Genomic DNA, 24,529 nt, shown 5'->3' with positions numbered 1-24,529 from the left:
ATCTCCCAAATGGAGATAAAGACGGTGGTAAAAGCTTTTTAGATCATTAGAGAAGGGAGGGGTTTTAGGGGTTCAGAATCCTGCTTCATCAAGGCTTTAAATTTTAAACTGAGGACAACCTGCTGAAGAATATTTGAAAAGATACCAGAGCAGAGGGACTTGCTCTGGTCGTTGGCAATGGAGCAGGCTGCAAGTCCCTTTGCCATAATACATTTCCAAGGCATATTAGGCTTTAAAGTGAACTTGTGCCAAGATCATACAAATTTCAGTAAAAGCATTTTAAAACAAGCCTTCCTTATTTTCTCTTTCTCTATAAGCATGGGGGAGAAATGCATTTTCACAATTCACAAGACAAGCACTGTCTTTTCTAATGGGATCAGATCTTGGCAGCTTGCCAGCCTTCTAATGTAAGCAACCAGCCCATTCTTCTAACCTGTAAAGCCTCCTTCTCACCATCATGTAGCCACATACACTGGATTCCAGTGGCTAGAATCAGTGGATTCTTGTGGCTAGAATTGGTGGATTATGGCAGCTAGAATGACAGGCGCATGCAAATAGTGGCAGATGCTCAGCCTGTACCAAGTACTGACCGGCTGACAGCAGCCATTTTTATTTGAAAAGAAAAGGGGGGAAGGACACCTTAAAGTCGTCCAATAGTAGGTTCTGGGGTGACAAACGGGGGAAGGGGAATTCCCTCCCACTGTGGTAATTAATCAAATTAATATGTCCCTCATGTCACCCGTATCATTAATCATATAACTCAGTGGTATGTAGCTGACTAGCTGTCAAACGGTTGTTCAATGGACCATAAAGCATATATAAGAAAGGGAAGGAAGGGGTCAAGAGGAGATCCCCCCAAAAAAAAATATGGTCCGCTCAAGAACAAACAGTTGAACCTACAAAAACTTTATTGTGTCACAATATGTAGAAACATAATCCAACAACCATGTGTATTTAAAAATAGGGCAGATAAAAGTCCTATTGTGTGCTGGTGGCCACCACAGACATTACACATATATCTCATGCATTCATGCACTCACACTCATCAATTAAAGTCACTAGAGACCCGGGTCTATACTATTTCACTGGAATTCCAGAGCTGGATTGGCTACATAAGTGGGTAGACTAGGTCCTTGTAGGTAAAGTGCAAGTGCTAATACACAACAAAAGTCCCCTCGGATGTGAACCAATGGCTGGTTAGACATATGTATGTGTCAATCAACCAGAGCCAAGGAAGGAAACGGTGTCCTGATTGTGTGGTGAACAATTGCAACTCAAGCAACCTCACATAGAGGGCTTTTAAGGATGGACGGAAGATGGCCATAAACAAAATGCCTCATGAATGTGAGGGTACATTTTAGCTCACCGTCTGACGTCTTCAATGAAGAAGGAGTAGAGCCCAAAGGAGTTGCTGATGGCCGCGTTCGTGTGGGTTTGAAAACACGCTCATGCGGTATTAGCTTGTTGTGGGCATGAGCGGGTTACTTCCGGGTATCCTCCGGCAGAAGGTAAGGTGAGTCACAAGGGTCAAGATTGTTAGTGTCTCATATCCAATGGTATAAGCAATCCGGAGAGACGCTCGGCGTCCGTGTTCACCGCAGAGGTTTCACCTGATATCCCAAATCTTGATTGATCCGATCAGGATCGTTAGAGATGTTCACATCCAATTTGGAAGGATATTGTAGTTAGAGTGTGAGAGTCTGTGTGCCACCTGCACATGGGTCAAATGCTGAGCGCTTTCGCTTGTTGCCAAGCTTCCTCAGAGCTAATGTGGTATCAGTAGCTGGATGTTTAAATAGCCAGAGGGCTAGTGTTCAATTTCCTGTCTTCTTAATTAACACCTGAATACCATAGCTTGACCATAATTGCAATCACCAAGAATGTGCCAATCACACCCATACATACATCTATTTAGACAAAACCATTGAGGGTAATGGATACATAGAGATTCAATCTGATTGACTTGTGTATGTGGTCAGATTTGAATATTGCATCTCTTACCATCATGAAATAACGGAAAAAGGCTTGTCAAGCAACTGCTATCAATACATAAAAGCCAATTGAGGAATGCTGCATTTCCAAAAACAAACCGTGCATATATAACCATATACTAAATAATAATAATAATAATAAGATAGTCAAAATAGTGATATATGGGAGCAAGGGGGAACAGTCTATTGTTCCGAATTAAATTGCAACACATATCATCATCCTGACAATAAACAGAGATGTCCCAATAGTTGATCAAAAATTGCATGGCATACACACACGGAATAAAAATAATGAGTATGAATATATGCAACCAACCATCGCTTTGGCCAGATTAAATGGCAGCTCACGTCCCATGTATTGTCATCCACACACGGGATAAAAACATTGTTACCAGTGAGATTGCCTGTGAAGTCGCATAGGACAAATTAGTACAAAGTGATTCCGGATAGTCCGGATATGTAGTTACATATAGGCATTACACTGGTATTACCCGCACATGGAACAACAGAATAATCTGTTGTACAGATTATAATTTAAAATATGAAAATTTCATAATCTGGGGGCAGTGCGGCTTCAATTCAATCAGTTGGTTGGTAGCCAAATGATCGAGGCAAGCTGGGATGGAATGAGGTCATGGGCCACTGTCTCGCATAGGTTACGTCTCACATGTCACTCGCTGATATTCGTGTAGAGAGCAGAGACATGGTCGTGAGCAACACTACACACAGTCAATTTTCTTTAAAAGCTGCCCGTTATGGGCAGGAGAAGATGTGGATCCTCAGTTAGAACCAATCAATTTTCGGATGGGAACATTTAGATTGTGAATATTTAAGTCATTGTTCCAAAAATGGGGATAAATTAAATTCATTGTTCAATCCAAAAGGCTGCATGCTGTTTAAATAGAAGATCCACATCTTCTCCTTCTGACATAAGATCTTATCAAAATCTCCACGTCTATGGGGCAAATTAAGCTTGTATATACCCTTAACCCTAAGGCCATCCGGTTTACCTTCATGTTTATCAAGAAAGTGCAATGATAGTGGCCGGTCATCATCCTTGTTGATAATACTTTGGATGTGTTCGCCAGTTCTGACTTTTAGCTCTCTTTTGGTCTTGCCAACATAGATAAGGCCACACGGGCAGGTCAACATATAGACTACCCGTGTGGTTGTACAGTTGATAAAATTATTGATTCTAAATTGTCTTTTATTGTCAGAACTGGCGAACACATCCGTCCTATCCACGTGTCTACATATATGGCATCTACCGCAACTGTACATACCCCTAAGGGGTGGAAGATCAGTAAGCCAGCTGCGTTTTTTAGGGCGGGTGTACTCTGAGTGTACCAGGCGATCCCTTAAATTTGTAGCTCTACGGGCAGTGAGCAGAGGTTTTTTGCTGACAAGCTTTCCCAAAATGGGGGCCTCAGATAAAATGTGCCAATGTCGGCCCAGAATTTCTTTGATTTGGTCCCACTGGGTACCAAATTTGGTAATGATTCTAAGGGGAGGGTGGCTTGAGGTTTTTGCTTTTTCTTTAGTAGAGTTCACCAACAAAGACGATCTATTTGTCTGTAGTGCTCTTTTTCTAGCACGTCTGATGTCCGTATGCGAGTAACCCCTATCACGAAACCTCCCATGTAGGTCATACATTTCCCTGTGGAAATCCCCCTCCTCTGAACAGTTCCTTCTTGCGCGGAGGAACTGTCCCACGGGGATACCCCGTTTCAGAGATGCGGGATGGTGGCTGGACGCTAGCAGTAAAGTGTTTGCCGCTGTGTCTTTTCGAAAGGTTTTTGTATGTAACTTATCATCCTTGACAAACACCGTAAGGTCCAGAAATGACAATTCATTGGTGTCATACGTATATGTTAACCTAATATTACGGTCGTTGTCATTAAGTTCATTAATGAATTGTGTCAATTCAGATGGCAGGCCGTCCCAAATCATGATCACGTCATCGATGTCCCTCAGCCACAAACGACAGTGGCTGAGGTACATCAACGAGGGGTACACACACTCAGACTCCCAAAAGCCAAGGTGCAGGCATGCATATGATGGGGCCCATGGGGCACCCATCGATGTGCCCCTAATTTGTTTGTAGTATATCCCAAGAAATTGGAAATAATTGTTTTCTAACATAAATTGCAATAGTTCAATGATAAATTCATTTTGGCCTGCTAATGACGGAAATTTATTTTCCAAAAAGAATTGTGTCGCTGCTAGTCCCCATCTGTGCGGAATTGACGTGTATAACGACTCCACGTCAATTCCGACCAGTAACATACCTTTGGGTATCGATATGTCTTCCAGGTGCCCCAAAACATCCCGTGTGTCCTGAACATATGATGGTAGTTCATGTACAAGTTCTTTAATCAGTGCGTCCACGTACTTACCGACCCTCTCGAGGGGACCCTTTACAGCTGATACAATTGGTCTCCCCGGGGGGTCGGTAATGGACTTATGTAGTTTAGGAATTGTGTATAGGGTAGGGATGTTGAATTCACTGACTCTGAGGTATTCGAGTTCCCTTTTGGTAATTAGACCTGCTTCAAGGGCTAGTTCAAGTTTAAAGTTTAAGTCTGATATCATTTGGGGAAAGGGGTTCTGGTATAGACGTAGATATGTAGATCCATCACGGAGAAGGCGCATGGTTTGCTCCTCATATAGAGTATGTGACATAAGGACCGTGTTGCCTCCCTTATCGCTTGCTTTAATAACAATATCCTTTGCATTTTCTAATTCCCGTAGGGCCCTTCTCTCTTCCCGGCTAAGATTGTCATATCCTTTATATTCCCAATTGACCCCCATAAGGTCCCTTTTTACTTGTTCCAAAAAAAGCTGGATATGTCTATGTTTGGACAGGGGGGGCATTTTTTGGGATTTAATCGTCAGTTGGGATGGGCGGGGGCAGCTAGGCGACACTTGGGTGGCTTCCCCTTCTGAGTTCCACTGTTGATTTTCATCAAGGAGGGCTATTAGGGCTTCGAGAGAGTCGCGCTCTTGTTTGTCTAGTTGGTCCGCGTCTATATCTTGGGTGTCCCTCTTTGCATGCCAGTACCTAAAAATTAATTTCCTCAAGAACAAATTGATATCTTTGAAGACCTCAAATTCGCTCATCGTTGTAGTGGGGGAGAATGTTAGGCCTTTTTGCAGCAGTGAAATGTGGTGGTGATTTAGGGGGAAATCTGATAGGTTAACAACCTTCAGATCAGATTGTATTTGTTCTGAGTGGTCACTAGATTGATTTACTTCGCTATTTAAAGCTTGCGTGGCCCTGACCTGAGTTCCCTTTGATTTTCCCTTCCTTCCTTTCCCTTTCCCCGGTTTCCTCTGTTGGTTTGAGCCTGGGTCTTGGTCATGGATGTGGTTGGTTGGGTGCCTGTCCTGGGGATGGTGTCCCCTTCCTGATCTAAAAAAGCCACGGTTTTCTCTGGTTGTTCAGGGTCACTGTCAGTAGATGTATATCTAGGTCTAGATGTACCTGATCGATTTCTCCTGCCCTTGCGTGATCTACTCCTCCCTCGAGGTACTGTGGGGTCAAAGATATCTCCTTTCTCCCAATCTAAAAGATTTTGCTTAAATTTCTCTTGTTTAGTGATTTTAAGGGTTTTTTGTGTCTTTTCAACCTCCTTCTTGAGCGAGTCATTGTATTTGTTGAAATCCTGATCATTTTTATATGGCTCTAGCAGCTGTGCACTGATATCGATCTCTTTTTTGAGGTCATCCAATTGTATTTGTTCTTCATTGATAATCATGTGCAGAACTGCTAGTCCACGATCGAGACAACTTTGTTTCCATATTTCCAGGAACCTCGGTGTATGTAGATGAGCAGCAGGTACTACTCTTTCCCTCAGCCCTCTAGGAATAACTTTATGTTCAATGTGGGACTTCAATGAGGAAATGTCCCATTTCCTATTAAGGAATTTTATAGTTAATTTTTTATGATTCTTAAACAATTTTTTAAGAGTCTCATCATGGTTGGATGCAGCTGGAGTTTCACTAGAAAACGCAGACTGTATCTCTAAGTCAATCTCATCCGCCCCCCCCCCCCTCCCCTTTTTTTTTTTTTTTTTTTTTTTTTTTTTTTTCCTCCGCCCTTCCTGACCCTCTTTCCTTTCCTGGTTTCCCCCCTCCTCCCCTTCCCGGGAACAATGGCGTATGTACTGGCGGATGAGATTGACTTAGAGATACAGTCTGCGTTTTCTAGTGAAACTCCAGCTGCATCCAACCATGATGAGACTCTTAAAAAATTGTTTAAGAATCATAAAAAATTAACTATAAAATTCCTTAATAGGAAATGGGACATTTCCTCATTGAAGTCCCACATTGAACATAAAGTTATTCCTAGAGGGCTGAGGGAAAGAGTAGTACCTGCTGCTCATCTACATACACCGAGGTTCCTGGAAATATGGAAACAAAGTTGTCTCGATCGTGGACTAGCAGTTCTGCACATGATTATCAATGAAGAACAAATACAATTGGATGACCTCAAAAAAGAGATCGATATCAGTGCACAGCTGCTAGAGCCATATAAAAATGATCAGGATTTCAACAAATACAATGACTCGCTCAAGAAGGAGGTTGAAAAGACACAAAAAACCCTTAAAATCACTAAACAAGAGAAATTTAAGCAAAATCTTTTAGATTGGGAGAAAGGAGATATCTTTGACCCCACAGTACCTCGAGGGAGGAGTAGATCACGCAAGGGCAGGAGAAATCGATCAGGTACATCTAGACCTAGATATACATCTACTGACAGTGACCCTGAACAACCAGAGAAAACCGTGGCTTTTTTAGATCAGGAAGGGGACACCATCCCCAGGACAGGCACCCAACCAACCACATCCATGACCAAGACCCAGGCTCAAACCAACAGAGGAAACCGGGGAAAGGGAAAGGAAGGAAGGGAAAATCAAAGGGAACTCAGGTCAGGGCCACGCAAGCTTTAAATAGCGAAGTAAATCAATCTAGTGACCACTCAGAACAAATACAATCTGATCTGAAGGTTGTTAACCTATCAGATTTCCCCCTAAATCACCACCACATTTCACTGCTGCAAAAAGGCCTAACATTCTCCCCCACTACAACGATGAGCGAATTTGAGGTCTTCAAAGATATCAATTTGTTCTTGAGGAAATTAATTTTTAGGTACTGGCATGCAAAGAGGGACACCCAAGATATAGACGCGGACCAACTAGACAAACAAGAGCGCGACTCTCTCGAAGCCCTAATAGCCCTCCTTGATGAAAATCAACAGTGGAACTCAGAAGGGGAAGCCACCCAAGTGTCGCCTAGCTGCCCCCGCCCATCCCAACTGACGATTAAATCCCAAAAAATGCCCCCCCTGTCCAAACATAGACATATCCAGCTTTTTTTGGAACAAGTAAAAAGGGACCTTATGGGGGTCAATTGGGAATATAAAGGATATGACAATCTTAGCCGGGAAGAGAGAAGGGCCCTACGGGAATTAGAAAATGCAAAGGATATTGTTATTAAAGCAAGCGATAAGGGAGGCAACACGGTCCTTATGTCACATACTCTATATGAGGAGCAAACCATGCGCCTTCTCCGTGATGGATCTACATATCTACGTCTATACCAGAACCCCTTTCCCCAAATGATATCAGACTTAAACTTTAAACTTGAACTAGCCCTTGAAGCAGGTCTAATTACCAAAAGGGAACTCGAATACCTCAGAGTCAGTGAATTCAACATCCCTACCCTATACACAATTCCTAAACTACATAAGTCCATTACCGACCCCCCGGGGAGACCAATTGTATCAGCTGTAAAGGGTCCCCTCGAGAGGGTCGGTAAGTACGTGGACGCACTGATTAAAGAACTTGTACATGAACTACCATCATATGTTCAGGACACACGGGATGTTTTGGGGCACCTGGAAGACATATCGATACCCAAAGGTATGTTACTGGTCGGAATTGACGTGGAGTCGTTATACACGTCAATTCCGCACAGATGGGGACTAGCAGCGACACAATTCTTTTTGGAAAATAAATTTCCGTCATTAGCAGGCCAAAATGAATTTATCATTGAACTATTGCAATTTATGTTAGAAAACAATTATTTCCAATTTCTTGGGATATACTACAAACAAATTAGGGGCACATCGATGGGTGCCCCATGGGCCCCATCATATGCATGCCTGCACCTTGGCTTTTGGGAGTCTGAGTGTGTGTACCCCTCGTTGATGTACCTCAGCCACTGTCGTTTGTGGCTGAGGTACATCGATGACGTGATCATGATTTGGGACGGCCTGCCATCTGAATTGACACAATTCATTAATGAACTTAATGACAACGACCGTAATATTAGGTTAACATATACGTATGACACCAATGAATTGTCATTTCTGGACCTTACGGTGTTTGTCAAGGATGATAAGTTACATACAAAAACCTTTCGAAAAGACACAGCGGCAAACACTTTACTGCTAGCGTCCAGCCACCATCCCGCATCTCTGAAACGGGGTATCCCCGTGGGACAGTTCCTCCGCGCAAGAAGGAACTGTTCAGAGGAGGGGGATTTCCACAGGGAAATGTATGACCTACATGGGAGGTTTCGTGATAGGGGTTACTCGCATACGGACATCAGACGTGCTAGAAAAAGAGCACTACAGACAAATAGATCGTCTTTGTTGGTGAACTCTACTAAAGAAAAAGCAAAAACCTCAAGCCACCCTCCCCTTAGAATCATTACCAAATTTGGTACCCAGTGGGACCAAATCAAAGAAATTCTGGGCCGACATTGGCACATTTTATCTGAGGCCCCCATTTTGGGAAAGCTTGTCAGCAAAAAACCTCTGCTCACTGCCCGTAGAGCTACAAATTTAAGGGATCGCCTGGTACACTCAGAGTACACCCGCCCTAAAAAACGCAGCTGGCTTACTGATCTTCCACCCCTTAGGGGTATGTACAGTTGCGGTAGATGCCATATATGTAGACACGTGGATAGGACGGATGTGTTCGCCAGTTCTGACAATAAAAGACAATTTAGAATCAATAATTTTATCAACTGTACAACCACACGGGTAGTCTATATGTTGACCTGCCCGTGTGGCCTTATCTATGTTGGCAAGACCAAAAGAGAGCTAAAAGTCAGAACTGGCGAACACATCCAAAGTATTATCAACAAGGATGATGACCGGCCACTATCATTGCACTTTCTTGATAAACATGAAGGTAAACCGGATGGCCTTAGGGTTAAGGGTATATACAAGCTTAATTTGCCCCATAGACGTGGAGATTTTGATAAGATCTTATGTCAGAAGGAGAAGATGTGGATCTTCTATTTAAACAGCATGCAGCCTTTTGGATTGAACAATGAATTTAATTTATCCCCATTTTTGGAACAATGACTTAAATATTCACAATCTAAATGTTCCCATCCGAAAATTGATTGGTTCTAACTGAGGATCCACATCTTCTCCTGCCCATAACGGGCAGCTTTTAAAGAAAATTGACTGTGTGTAGTGTTGCTCACGACCATGTCTCTGCTCTCTACACGAATATCAGCGAGTGACATGTGAGACGTAACCTATGCGAGACAGTGGCCCATGACCTCATTCCATCCCAGCTTGCCTCGATCATTTGGCTACCAACCAACTGATTGAATTGAAGCCGCACTGCCCCCAGATTATGAAATTTTCATATTTTAAATTATAATCTGTACAACAGATTATTCTGTTGTTCCATGTGCGGGTAATACCAGTGTAATGCCTATATGTAACTACATATCCGGACTATCCGGAATCACTTTGTACTAATTTGTCCTATGCGACTTCACAGGCAATCTCACTGGTAACAATGTTTTTATCCCGTGTGTGGATGACAATACATGGGACGTGAGCTGCCATTTAATCTGGCCAAAGCGATGGTTGGTTGCATATATTCATACTCATTATTTTTATTCCGTGTGTGTATGCCATGCAATTTTTGATCAACTATTGGGACATCTCTGTTTATTGTCAGGATGATGATATGTGTTGCAATTTAATTCGGAACAATAGACTGTTCCCCCTTGCTCCCATATATCACTATTTTGACTATCTTATTATTATTATTATTATTTAGTATATGGTTATATATGCACGGTTTGTTTTTGGAAATGCAGCATTCCTCAATTGGCTTTTATGTATTGATAGCAGTTGCTTGACAAGCCTTTTTCCGTTATTTCATGATGGTAAGAGATGCAATATTCAAATCTGACCACATACACAAGTCAATCAGATTGAATCTCTATGTATCCATTACCCTCAATGGTTTTGTCTAAATAGATGTATGTATGGGTGTGATTGGCACATTCTTGGTGATTGCAATTATGGTCAAGCTATGGTATTCAGGTGTTAATTAAGAAGACAGGAAATTGAACACTAGCCCTCTGGCTATTTAAACATCCAGCTACTGATACCACATTAGCTCTGAGGAAGCTTGGCAACAAGCGAAAGCGCTCAGCATTTGACCCATGTGCAGGTGGCACACAGACTCTCACACTCTAACTACAATATCCTTCCAAATTGGATGTGAACATCTCTAACGATCCTGATCGGATCAATCAAGATTTGGGATATCAGGTGAAACCTCTGCGGTGAACACGGACGCCGAGCGTCTCTCCGGATTGCTTATACCATTGGATATGAGACACTAACAATCTTGACCCTTGTGACTCACCTTACCTTCTGCCGGAGGATACCCGGAAGTAACCCGCTCATGCCCACAACAAGCTAATACCGCATGAGCGTGTTTTCAAACCCACACGAACGCGGCCATCAGCAACTCCTTTGGGCTCTACTCCTTCTTCATTGAAGACGTCAGACGGTGAGCTAAAATGTACCCTCACATTCATGAGGCATTTTGTTTATGGCCATCTTCCGTCCATCCTTAAAAGCCCTCTATGTGAGGTTGCTTGAGTTGCAATTGTTCACCACACAATCAGGACACCGTTTCCTTCCTTGGCTCTGGTTGATTGACACATACATATGTCTAACCAGCCATTGGTTCACATCCGAGGGGACTTTTGTTGTGTATTAGCACTTGCACTTTACCTACAAGGACCTAGTCTACCCACTTATGTAGCCAATCCAGCTCTGGAATTCCAGTGAAATAGTATAGACCCGGGTCTCTAGTGACTTTAATTGATGAGTGTGAGTGCATGAATGCATGAGATATATGTGTAATGTCTGTGGTGGCCACCAGCACACAATAGGACTTTTATCTGCCCTATTTTTAAATACACATGGTTGTTGGATTATGTTTCTACATATTGTGACACAATAAAGTTTTTGTAGGTTCAACTGTTTGTTCTTGAGCGGACCATCTTTTTTTTGGGGGGATCTCCTCTTGACCCCTTCCTTCCCTTTCTTATATAAGCCATTTTTATTTGCAGGTATCCGCACACCAATCGGTTATCTGCAGTTAGGGATGGGTGTCTAATTGACTGACTGCATCCCAGCTTGGACACCCATCCCTAACCGCAGGTAACCACTTGGCATGCAGCTACACGCAAACAGTGATGATTCCTGCATATGGAATCCAGTGTATGCAGCTAAATGTCTATGTAAAAATCCATACTTATTGTGATGGTCATGTGCATCTAAAAATCTAATGCAGAATTTGAAACATTGACAAGACAATCAAATAAATATTTTCAGGGTTTTCATACAAAATGTGTTGACTGTATGGTACTATTAAATGTTTAAATGAAGTTCTACTGGTTTATGTCCAGCTTTAAAAACCAACTGGAAACCAACTGTAGAGTCTTTGTTGGGATCTTTAGCAACCAGGGAGGTCAGGGTTGGCTTGTTTTAAAGCTATTTTACTGCTCGTTAAGAATATATGAAATGTAATGTTCATAGTCTGGGCACGGGTGCACTTTAAGTATATCATGGGTTCATTGCTTCAGGGTTCCATTGAAACTTTACCTGTTGTAATAGGGACACATCATTACAGACCTCTCTATTCTATGAATCTAAGATGGTAGACATGGCAATGCTTTAGATGCAGTGGCCTTACCCGGGCAGTACTCGCGGTGCTGACAGTCTGGTGGCTCTCTGTGGATGATGTGCTTGGACTCTGAGATAAGACAGAGGCTGTGTCTCCAGATCGATGCCGAGATTTCATAGACTCGATTTCTCGCTTCAACACCATGTTGTCAAATACAGCCAAGTCATGAGGAAAGATCTGGGGCCGTAGCTCAGACAGCAGAGTGAACTATAAAAATTGTATAGAGCAGTCAGTATGTACAATATTCTTCCACATACACCAACACATATACACACAATTTCCAGGTTACCTTGGCTTGGGTGTTGAGAAGCTCAAACATAGCAATTACGAAGGCCTGCACTGGGATGTGGAGGTCTTTGTACTGCTGGAGGTAGTAATTCATCGTGCTTCTTTCAGGTTCGGTAAGCAATAGACGAGCCCTCTCTTCTAGGGCCACCACAGACTGATTACCCAGACTGCTGAGCGTGACCTGTGACCCGGCAGGTGCTCGGTAGAAGACTGGCTGTGTGGGACACAGGGACAACATAAGTTAACCTGTATCTGTGATATAACATCACTAGTCAAGGCATGGTGTCATTGCAAATATGGATGACTTTACTTGGATCCATCAATATGTTTCCCATGGTCAACTATGAAAGAATCTGGTAACTTCAGTGAATCTTGAATTTGGTTGTATTTGAGATTTCTATATATGTTTGAAGCAGTGCAAATGGAAAAGATAATGCTCAAATGGCAGCCATAACGACCAATCAGAAATCATCTTCATTTTCATCAAGTGAAAATGAAATATGACTGGTTGTTATTACTTGATTCCTTTTACACTAAACTCTCACAAAAATATTTCCTATTTAGTGTACTGTAGGTGGCGTTGGATCACATTATTTGTTATTAAAAAATACCGTTTTTTCTTATTGTGCATATCCTGTAAGCCAGTGTTTCACAACCAGGGTACAGCGGCACTCTGGGATGCTGTCTGGGTTCCCCCCAGGGTGCCACGATTACATGACCCAGTTTGCCCTGGATCAGCATCATGAGTTGCTATGGTGTGGGTGGGCTGGCTGTTAGTACCATAACAACCAATGACATTATAGGGGGATTCTATGGTGATGAGGGGACTCTGATGTGATGGGGGATTATAAGATGATGGGGGGACCTCTGACATCATGGGAGATATCTGATGTAATGATGGGGCCTTTGAGGTAAAGGGGGGCTCTGATGTGATGGAGGAACCCCCGATGTAAATAAGTAACATTTACACTTTTTACATTTTAGAAATTTTGCATACTTTTAAAGTCGCTGAACATCAGATAGGGAGATTTACTAAAACGGGAGCACTCAGAATCTGGAGCATCTGTGCATGGTAGCCAATCCGCTTCTAACAGCTTGTTCAATTAAAGGGGTTGTAAACCCTTGAGGTTTTACACCTTAATGCATTCTATGCATTAAGGTGTAAATTAGCTTAAGGTGTAAATTAGCTCCATTAGCTTCTTTCCCACCCTTACTGGCACTGGCTAGGGATAGTGACACCAGGATCCAGTAGTTGCATAGTAAGGTTGAATAAAGACACCAGTTCAACCTGAGTGAGCGTATCTACAATTGACCCTATCCCCATACATTGTGTCTCATTAAGATGCTCATCTGTTATATTGATATTTAATCAAGGACCCCATATAGCACCGTCAACTTACGCAGCGCTCCATGTATTCATCAAACACACACATTGGTCCCTACCCTCAAGGTCCCCAACTCACATTCATATACTAGGGCCAATTTTGGACAGAAGCCAATTAACCTACCAGCATGTCTTTGGAGTGTGGGAGGAAACCGGAGTACCCGGAGGAAACCCACGCAGGCACAGGGAGAACATGCAAACTCAAGGCAGGTAGTGTCGTGGTTGGGATTCAAACCAGCGACCCTTTTTACTGTTGGTGAGAGTGCTACCCACTACACCACTTTGCCGCCCAAAAGTGACCTTTTAAATGCCGCTTCCGGGTTGTTAGAAGCCCAGAAAGCAAGCAATTATGCTGCAAGTTTGAAAATGACTTGCTAAGCTATTGCTAGACTTGTGGGGGGAGCAAATTAGCGGGTCCAGCGGTCACCCACGATCGTTCCCAGAAGAGGCAGAACAGTGATCTGCCTATGTAAACAAGGCAGATCGACGTTCTATCAGAAGGAAAGAGAGAGATCTTGTGTTTCTGCTAAGTAGGAACATGGATCTCTTTTTTCCCCAGTCAAACCATCCCCTACACAGTTAGAAAGCACCCTCTAGGGACACACTTAACCCCTTGATCGCCCCCGCGTTAACGCCTTCCCTGCCAGTATCAGTAGTACAGTAACCGTGCATATTTTTAGCACTGATCACTGTATTAGTGTCACTAGTCCCCAAAAAAGTGTAAAAAATGTCAGTTAGGTGTCCGATTTGTCCGCCGCAATGTCGCAGTCCAGCTAAAAATCACTGATCGCCACTATTACTAGTAAAAAAAATAAAATCCATAAAAATATTCCATCGTTTGTAGATGCTATCATTTTTGCATAAACCAATCAATATACACTTGTTGGGATTTGTTTTACCAAAAATATGTAGCTGAATACATATTGGTCTAAATTGATGAAGAAATTAGATTTTTAAAATTTTTTTATTGGATGCGTTTTATAGCAGAAATTTAAAAAAATACATCACCGCAGAGGTGATCAAATACCACCAAAAGAAAGCTCTATTTGTGGGGAAAAAAGGACATACATTTTATTTGCGCACAGCGTTGTACGACCGCGCAATTGTCAGTCAAAAAGCGCAGTCCCATAACGCAAAAAATGGCCTGGTCATGAAGAAGGTAAAACCTTCCAGGGCTGAAGTGGTTAAAGGGATGTGTGAAAGCGATGCTACCTGTTAAACTTTGCAACCAAAGGTAAATTGCTGTGGCATGTGTACAGCCCTGTCTGTCTGCAATGGTAGACGTTAGCTGGGTGGTCAAGGGGCAGCAAAACTACGGCTTAATGGTCTGTTTTTACTTTTCTTTGGTTGCCTGCGTGAAAGAAACCTTTATGAACTTCAGGGATTATGTTAACTGCTTCAGCCCCGGAAGATTTTACCCCCTTCCTGAACAGAGCACTTTTTGCGATTCGGCACTGCGTCGCTTTGACTGACAATTGCGCATCCGTGCGACGTTTCACCCAAACAAAATTGACGTCCTTTTTTTCCCCACAAATAGAGCTTTCTTTTGGTGGTATTTGATCACCTCTGCGGTTTTTATTTTTTGTGCTATAAACAAAAAAAGAGCGACAATTTTTTTAAAAAAAGCAATATTTTTTACTTTTTGCTATAATAAATATCCCCCAAAAATATATAAAGAAAACATTTTTTTTCCTCAGTTTAGCCCGATACGTATTCTTCTACATATTTTTGGTAAAAAAAAATCGCTATAAGCGTATATTGATTGGTTTGCGCAAAGTTAAAGCGTCTACAAAATAGGGGATAGATTTATGGCATTTTTAGTATTATTATTTTTTTTTTTTTTGTAGTCATGGTGGCGATCTGCGATTTTTATCGTGACTGCGACATTATGGTGGACACATCGGACACTTTTGACACTATTTTGTGTCAAAAGTGTCACTGATTACATAAAAATGCACTGATTACTGTGTAAATGACACTGGCAGGGAAGGGGTTAAACACAAGGGGGCGATCAAGGGATTAAGTGTGTCCTAGGGAGTGATTCTAACTGTGGGTGGGGGGGAGCTACCACTGACATGACAACGATCACTGCTCCCGATGACAAGGAGCAGTAGATCTCTGTCATGTCACTAGGCAGAACGGGGAAATGCCTTGTTTACATAGGCATCTCCCCGTTCTTCCCCTCCGTGACACGATTGCGGGACCTGCGGGCACGGTCACGCTGTACGCGGCGCGCGCCCACTAGCCCCAAAAATTAAAGGGGACGTACAGGTACGCCCATTTGCCCACCGCTGCCATTGTGCCGACGTATATCGGTGTGCGGCGGTCAGCAAGTGGTTAAGGCATTTATTTTAAATGGGCTACTAATGCACCACAACGCACCTACACATGGACTTGGACTAAACCATACCACACCATATAAATAATTTCCAATAGACGAAAAAATTAATTTTGTTTTATTTCAGATTCATTCGTTAAAAGGGGTTGTAAACCCTCAAGGTTTTTCACCTAATGCATGACATTGTAGGACTTAAGCCCAGTCTCCTGATAACTCTCCCTTTTACTACACATTACCCTCCCTCCAAAAACATCATAAAATGACTCAACCCAGTTCTTGGAGTAAATGGCCTTTACGGCCTTATTTATTAAACTTATAAATTAACATAAATATATCATAAATAACCATAACATTTTAATAATAACTTTATTAGGGGAAATGTAATAGCAAACAACTATAACCCTGGTCACTGCGAACAACTTCTTTTACTTTAAGCCTACCAGTTGGAAACCCCTGACTCGGAGGCGGGAGCCCAACCTTCTCAGTGACCTAACCTTTTACCTCTTCCAGGTTAACCCCTCGTAACCTAAAAGTACCCAACATCAACCCCCATCCTTCCATGGATGGGTACCAGAACAACCCCCATCCCATGTATGGGTACCATAAAACAACCCCCATCCCCTGGATGGGTACAACATGTTCCATACATGTAACATATACCTTATCCTATTCCAGGAAACCAACACTGCCAAACCTAAGGCGGGTGGGTGGGAATCTCTTCCTCCACCGCTCTCCGACTGACGTCACTTCCCCCTGACTGTTCTAACTCCCCTGCCTACGACCTCACCAGCCCCTCCCCTTTTCTAAAAGGGGAAAACTATCTCTTAAAACGGCATCTGTGCTGTCCAGCACTGTCATGCCGTCCCTGAGCCCATTGTTTCACATTAGCTCCAGGACTCTCTTTCTATGCATTAAGGTGAAAAACCTCCTGTGCTGCAACTTCCCCCCAGAGCCCCCCTAATACTTATCTGAACCCGGTCTTTACAACAGGGGGGGGGCGAGCACACCAGCTCCAGCTGGTGTCTTGGGTCCTGATTGGACAGATTGATAGCAGTGCAGCCATTGTCTCCCGCTGCTGTCAATCAAATCCAATAGCGCGGGAGTCGGGGGCAGGGCCAAGTCCGGCTGTCTGTTTCAATAGACGCAGCAGCAGGGCACGGGAGCGCACCCGCACGAGTACCCAGAGGGAGGGTGCTTCTCCAACAGGGCACTCGAGAAGAGGAGGAGCTGAGGGACCCCAGAAGAGGAGGATCGGGGCCACTCTGTGCAAAACCAACTGCATAGAGGAGGTAAGTATAACATGTTTGTTTTTGTTTTTTTAAACCGAACCTTTATAGTTACATAGTAGGTGAGGTCGAAAAAAGACACAAGTCCAACCTATGTGTGTGATTATGTCAGTATTACATTGTATATCCCTGTATGTTGTGGTCGTTCAGCTGCTTATCTAATAGATTCTTGAAACTATCGACGCTCCCCCGCTGAGACCACTGCCTGTGGAAGGGAATTTCACATCCTTGCCGCTCTTACAGTAAAGAACCCTCTACGTAGTTTAAGGTTAAACCTCTTTTAAACCTAGTCACCCTTTAAGTCAATCATTTTGTTTTTCACCATATTTGAATGATTTGTTTCTGGAATTTGTTTCGTATATTTGGATTTGTTTCCTATGTTCATTGTTCTGAACTGATTTGTATTTTTTATTATTTTGGAAGATTCGTATTAATTCGTTATGCCTTTTTTTTTTTTTCTTTTTTTTTTTTTTTTTTTTTTTTTTTTTTTTAACAGTAAAGAATTTGTTATGTCTTTATGATATTTTGACAACTTTCTTGCAACTTTGATGTTTTTTGCGTCTTTGGCCAATCATAACAATACTGAGTGTGACACATATTAATAAGCTTACAAAACCTTCTGAAGTCACAAATGAATGAAACTAATGAATATGAATGATTTTGCAGTTTTTGTTATGATTTATTTCGGATTCATTGAAATTTGATATTTTTGTGATTTTAGAGATCCGGATACATCTGAGTTTCCGAATTTCAATTTGTGACAAAATGAATCGCACATGTCTAATTCCCATCTGTGTGTTGAAGTGTACTGTAAAGCACATGCGTTTTCGTGTATCTAGATACGTACGTTGGGGTGCCTTTTTATAAATAAATGGCACTGCAATGCTGATTGTGTGTTACTCTGCATGGTGTCAACATGCTGTAAAATACACGTTGTACCATGCCTGACCACAATGCTAGGTGTGAAAACGACTTAATAGAGATGTCTCGCACAAATGAAAATAAAAGGTTATAACCAATTTTCTGAACAGCACTGAAAAGCAGCTAACAGTTGAGGGGTGATAACTGGAAAATTCTCTGAAGCCAATTATTTAATGTACCATTCAGAAAACAATGTGACCACAATCTGTGCTATAGAACCTTTGGGGATTTTTTTTTCCCCCGCTATAAGGCTGACATATCTAGAGCAGCTGGAAGGATTATTCGAAGTATGTCAATTAAGTTTTAGCGACGGCCTCCGTTCCAGCAACACAATCACTCAGTATGAACCTTTTATATGCACACTGGGAGTTTGGGGTGGGAAGAAGATAGTTGAAAATTCATTTAAAGTGTAGCTAATCACAAAAAATGTAATATATTGCAGCTTACCAGTCTTTAAATGTGGTGGTTGTGTTGGTTATCTTTTAAAATGTTCTAAAAGCCTGAAAAGTGAAAACAAATGCAGCCACCACATCTAAGGATTGGTAAGTTGCAATATATTACATTTTTTAGGGGTATAGACAGGGCTTTTTTTTTCAGCTGGAACTTGCTGGAACTCAGTTCCTCCACCTCTGGCTCAGTCCCTCTGCTCACCACTATCACTTGCAATCACAGAAGTCCGGCTTCTGTATTTACAAGTGACAGCTTGTCTCCCAACGACTCCCACAGATCTGATCTCCTGCGTGGCTCCCACTGAGTGCAGGATGGGGACAAGGGAGCTCGGGGTGCAGTGCAGATCCTGACCCTCCCACCGGATGATCTCCCTGCAAATGGGAGAGGCAGAGCCACCTACAATGTGCAGGGAGGTACTAGAGCCGGCTGGGTGTTTCAGCCTAATACAGCAACACAAGTAAGATATGTGGAAGATGGTGGAGCTTTTAAGCAGGAAGGGTAAAGATGGGGCGGGGGGGGTTTGCATGCAGAGGGCAGAGCTTTAAGAGGGGTGAGATGTGGATGGGGGATGTAGAGGTAAGTAGCTGTGGAAGAAGGCTGCACTCTGTGATCTGTGTGCAGCGTATCCCTGAACTCTGCACATAGCACCCCCCCGAACTCTACATGTAGCGCACCTCTGAACTCTGCACTCTGTGTGTAACACTTCCCCCCCTGAACTCTGCAATCTGTACGTAATGCACCCCTGGTATTAATTGCCCCTTTAAGACCCTTACACTGTTTGTCGTAAAATTTAACCACACCCACTATTTGGTACATTTTGGAGGGTGTGTGTGTGTGTGTGGAAGGGGGTGTGGGGTTGGAGGTCATGGTTGACCTGAGAAAAAAACCCTGGGTATGGATATGCTATAATATAGTTTATACAAGCCATTCTCAACCTTTTTAACACAGAGGAATCCTTGAAAAAACTTTCCGGTCTCGGAGAACCCCTGCTAAAAATTTCTATATCTACAGCTCATGATACATTAGTGTGATGGTCAGTGGGAAGAATGTTCCTTACACTTGTGATCTTTGGGAAAAGTTATCCCTATACAGATAGCTAGAAAGATCAATGGTATCGGTGGGAACTTATCTGAGAGGCAGAAAGTGCTCATTGCTCAAGGAACCCCTAGCAACCTCTGGAGGAACCCTAAGGTTTCATGGAACCCTGATTGAGAAACCCTGGTCTATACAGTATTGTGGTCAATCCTGCTGGCACTCTTAATAATGGAGGCAGTCTTATTTTTTTGCTCTGTGGCACTTAAGTACTTTAGTATTAGGCCTCTCAAATCCAAGATGGTACCATTGGGGACCTGCAGCTGTGAAAAGAGTTGGCTGTGGGAAAAGAGCACTGGAATCTATTGACTGGTAAGTACCTGATTTAAAAAAGAAAATACTGTAATTTACTTTCATACAGTAACACACAAATACTGTAAACTCTAATTTTATTTAAATCTTAGTGAAGTTCCTCTTTAAGCTGGCCATACATTAGAAATTTCGATATGATTACTGCCTGTCTAACATGCTTCAAAATTTTGTTTGCTTTTAATGTTCGATTTTGGAATTAATTGACTTTCTCCAACGAAAACTGCTTACACTGCTAGAAATTTAAGGAAAAATTTCCCATCCTGCTTCTTCAAATTTTCTCATTGAACTGAAAAATAATGTTCATTTGACCCCACTTACAATTAGACATGTTTATCAAACTGTGGAGCTCAAATCTATTCCTCTGACATGCCTTCTGTATTCATCTGATGGTCATAATCACACATTCTCGACTGACAGACAACTGCATTGAGATCTGGAAAGAAATGATCGATCTTTCATCCAGCAAACTCACCTTTGTGCTGGTTTCGGTGGAGGAATTTCCCAGAATCCTGTGGGGAAAAAAGAAAACATGGATTTTACTGAATCTTGAACACTCATACTATTTTCTTCAATAAAGAGTTCTTAATCTTAAAGGAAAATTGTAGTGTCTAATAGCCCTGCATTGTCTGTGATAACGCTGAGGAACAACCCAGAGCCCAGAGCTTCGGGGGGGGGGGAAAGAGAACAGTACCGGAGCAGGGAGTCGGGTATTGAGGCCTCTTATTCTACTCGCTAGACTCAAGTTCATATAACTCTGGCTATAAAAACACAGAAAGAGGGGAAAGAGCAAAGCATTGAGACTCTTCTTGGACAACTTCACTGCGTTGTGATTTTGAGAATGAATTGCTCCACAGTGCCTGCAACTACAGAAGTAAGTGAGGGATTATTTTAAAGCTGATTTACTGCTTGTTAAGAATATTGTTTAAATGTTCATAACCTGGTTGCAGAAAGAAAAAAATGATGTGGTCCGTGGCAGCATCGGTAACTGGCCTCTTTTAAAAATTTGGGCAGAAAGAAAAAGAATTTTGGTCAGGGGGACCTTGAAGGAGGCCAATCACTATATAGAGTAAGCACATAGGATATAAAGCACAGTATTGCTTGTATGAGTTTATTACATAATATCTGACAAAAAGGAGGGTTTTTGGACTTTAAATGAAAGATGTATACCAAAAAGCAGTCATTGCAAAGAACATTTTACTGTAACTTGTGAGATCATATACAGCATATTCAATGACAAAAAATGCATACACAAAATCGCATAAACACAAGGCATGCTAAAAACCACATATACATATTGACGCCATGGTACTTTGGCATATCATGGGACGAAGACAAGTCCTACACAACTTAAGCCACTGAAAGGGCTGGATGGTATTTAAAAGTCTTGAGTGGAACAATGTACGGTAAAAGACATATAAAATCATCCGTATGGACAGCATGCATCTATGTAGGGCCGACACGTTTCATTGGGGTATAACAACTCTTCAGGAGCGAATGCAATGGTGATCTATAAAGAGACATAACCATCAGGTATATATGAAATATGGTAACCATATTTCTCATATTCAGTTATTTTTTGAGTATCTGTTCTTTCATTCATGCTTAGTTTTTCCCTTCACTTGACCCAGTGTATGGGTTTTCACACTTCTCATCAATAATATTATATATTCAATATATACTACCAATTTTAATCTACAGAAGTGTTAGCTCACTGTCACCTATATTTGCACATTGTCTTTGGGGAATCCACAGTTCCCCCAACTTGTCCATGTGTCTCTACCTCAGCTCCCATGCCAGACATCTTGAGCAGCTCCGATCCTCTGTTCACATCTATGCAGTTGACGTGAGGTTTTTTTTAGGGATATCCATTCTGTCCCTTACACCCATTACTTACCCCTATTACAGGAAGTCCCCGAGTTACGAACACCCGAGTTATGAACGACTTCTACTTACCAACGGCAACAATCACCGGCCACTTGTGCTACACGTGTGTCCTGGATACCTTTCGAACACCTCCTGGCACATCCCATACTGCCGTACTACGCCCCAGATAACATTACAAGCGCCCAGAACATCCCACATCCATGCACAGGCGGCAGTCACACTTACGAACACTTACGAATGCAGTGTTCCGACATGAAGTTACACTTACAAATGCAGTGTTGAGACTTACGAACAACTTTGACTTACAAACAAACCTACAGTCCTTATTGTGTTTGTAACTCGGGGACTTCCTGTATTTAGCTACAATATTATGCCATATGGTTATGTCTCTTTATAGATCACCATTGCATTTGCCCGTGAAGAGTTGGTATACCCCAATGAAACGCGTCGGGCCTAAGTAGATGCATGTTGTCCATACAGATTATTTTATATGTCTTTTACATTGTTCCACTCGACTTTTAAATACCATCCAGCCCTTTCAGTGGCCTATGTTGTGTAGGACTTGTCTTCATCCCATGATATGCCAAAGTACCATGGCATTAATATGTGTATGAGGTTTTTAGCATGCTTTGGGATGCTTTGTTATGGGGGGACTCTGTGGTGATGAGGGAATCGTGTATAGGTGGCTTCTGATGTGTAAGGGTAACTTTGATGTGATGGAGGGGTGGCTCTGACATGATAGGGGGACCTCTGATGTTATGAGGGGCTTCTGATGTGAAGCTAATTTCAACATGCAAAAATGCTGCTATACCTTGTATGGAACTAGGGCACTTATTTGGATGATTTGAATATTTGAACTGACCATCATATTGTAGGGCTATTTGATTTATACAGAACAAATTCACTTGCATGGAGGAATTAAACAATATGTAAACCCAACATTTCATATTTCTGATATGTGCCTACTGTACCATGTAATTGTATAAAAAAACGATCCTGTTCTCCTTGCAGTGCTTCCTTTGTGTGAAATCCCCGGTGTTCCTGCCAGTCTCTCTGCTTTACTATTAAAAACGGACCACACTAGGCATGAAAGCACAGCGTTGTCAGTTCTCTAGCTGTACTGGGAACTCTGCCTGCTCTCCTCCTATGATCTGACTTGTGCTGAGAACCCCCCTTCCCTTTTCTGCCCCACTCACTGTGAAGACCAGTGTGCTGCAGTTTCTCTACCCTCACCTCTCTATGCAGCTGAGAACAGAGGGAATGTGATCACTTATAAAAAAAAGGGGGGGAAAAAAATGTTTATAATGTTTTTTTTTTTTTATAGCTATACACAAAAGTTTTGCCTTTTATTTCTATTGTACTGTATGGGTTTTTTTTACAAGGTAAGAGTTTACATTTACTTTAAATGGCTGAACAGACCCTAATAAAAGGAAATGTGTTTCCTATATAACCTTTACTAACACTGAATATAAAATGAACAGCAGTTTATAATATAGGATAATAAAATATATGCACATTATGATTTTCATTTTTTATTATTACGGTTGCATAGCTATGCATATTGTTTTAAAACATTTCTAAAGAAGCCATATGTAAATGTTCAGTTTGAGAAAGGGTAACGTAGGTTTAGTGCTGGTGATTCTAACCTGTGGGAACAAAAATGGCCTTTTCCAAATACAGTGCTGTAATAAGAACTCTCTGTAATGCCCTACAGCAGTCAATCATTTTCCAACCTGCAGTGGAAAGCGACAGTCGGGGAAGTAAAGTCTGGTAGTTGTGGAGCATTTCATAGAGTTTGTAATTCAAACCTTGACAGATAAGGCCCAGCATGCTTATATATTCCAAATTAATAAGTGATTTGATCAGCTGCGTCTTCATTATTCGCACAGGCAACAAAGTATCTGCTCCTGTTGGCAATAAGTACACTTTACCGCAACTGCGTTTTTACAAGGGGGGGAAAAAAAAAATGATAAAATGAAGACATAAACTTTAATAGGTAAACAGATACACCAAACAGATTTAGACCCGACGATTTCAAACAATTTCGTCTAGCAAAACATCATTTTAGCTGTACAGATGCACATAACCATATAACTAACTGCAAAACAAGATACCATTAAAACTGGTTAACTGTGATGTCTGTCTAAGCTTTCCAGGCGAGGATGTGTACGCCTTCCCGCGGGTGCCAGCATCTCACGACATAATAAATGGGCTTGTTTGCAATTCATTTAGCGCCGCATTGGTAATAGCTCTCCAAGTGACATTAGATTTTACTTGTTATTTCAAATGGAAGATCAAATTCCCTAGGACAAGCTGTTCAGCTTGGCGTTTTTCAAAAGGTTCTTTTACAGAAAGCATTTCAGTCAATGAACTCTGTTGAAAAAGATTACAAAAAAAAAAAAAAAAATAGAAAGATACTTGTAACTGTTTTTGTAATAGATCTCATAGGAACTGTTTTTTGGTGGTGGGCATAGCTCCCAACTGTCCCTGATATGGAACAAAGTCCTTCTGTCCCTCTTTCCCCCTCATTTGTCCCTCATTTTAGTCTGATCTATATAGTT

The 24,529-nt window shown here is 41.9% G+C and overlaps 1 protein-coding gene across 3 annotated transcripts in view; it reads right to left on the bottom strand.

Moving 5' to 3' along the window:
* WHRN (whirlin) overlaps positions 1-24,529 on the bottom strand; it is a 295,443-nt gene that overhangs the window by 82,774 nt on the left and 188,140 nt on the right. For all 3 annotated transcript variants that reach the window (XM_073600268.1, XM_073600267.1, XM_073600269.1), the window contains 3 exons: positions 20,557-20,593; positions 12,303-12,515; positions 12,023-12,220 (listed from right to left, as the gene is read on the bottom strand). In XM_073600268.1, coding sequence (XP_073456369.1) covers positions 12,023-12,220; positions 12,303-12,515; positions 20,557-20,593 — 448 coding nt within the window. The remainder of the gene's footprint in view (positions 1-12,022; positions 12,221-12,302; positions 12,516-20,556; positions 20,594-24,529) is intronic.

This window comes from Aquarana catesbeiana, linkage group LG09 (assembly GCF_042186555.1).
Source record: "Aquarana catesbeiana isolate 2022-GZ linkage group LG09, ASM4218655v1, whole genome shotgun sequence".
NCBI classification, from domain to species: Eukaryota; Metazoa; Chordata; class Amphibia; order Anura; family Ranidae; genus Aquarana; species Aquarana catesbeiana.
Note: the sequence above shows the minus strand (reverse complement) of the source record. Positions and strands in the feature narration are given on the sequence as shown.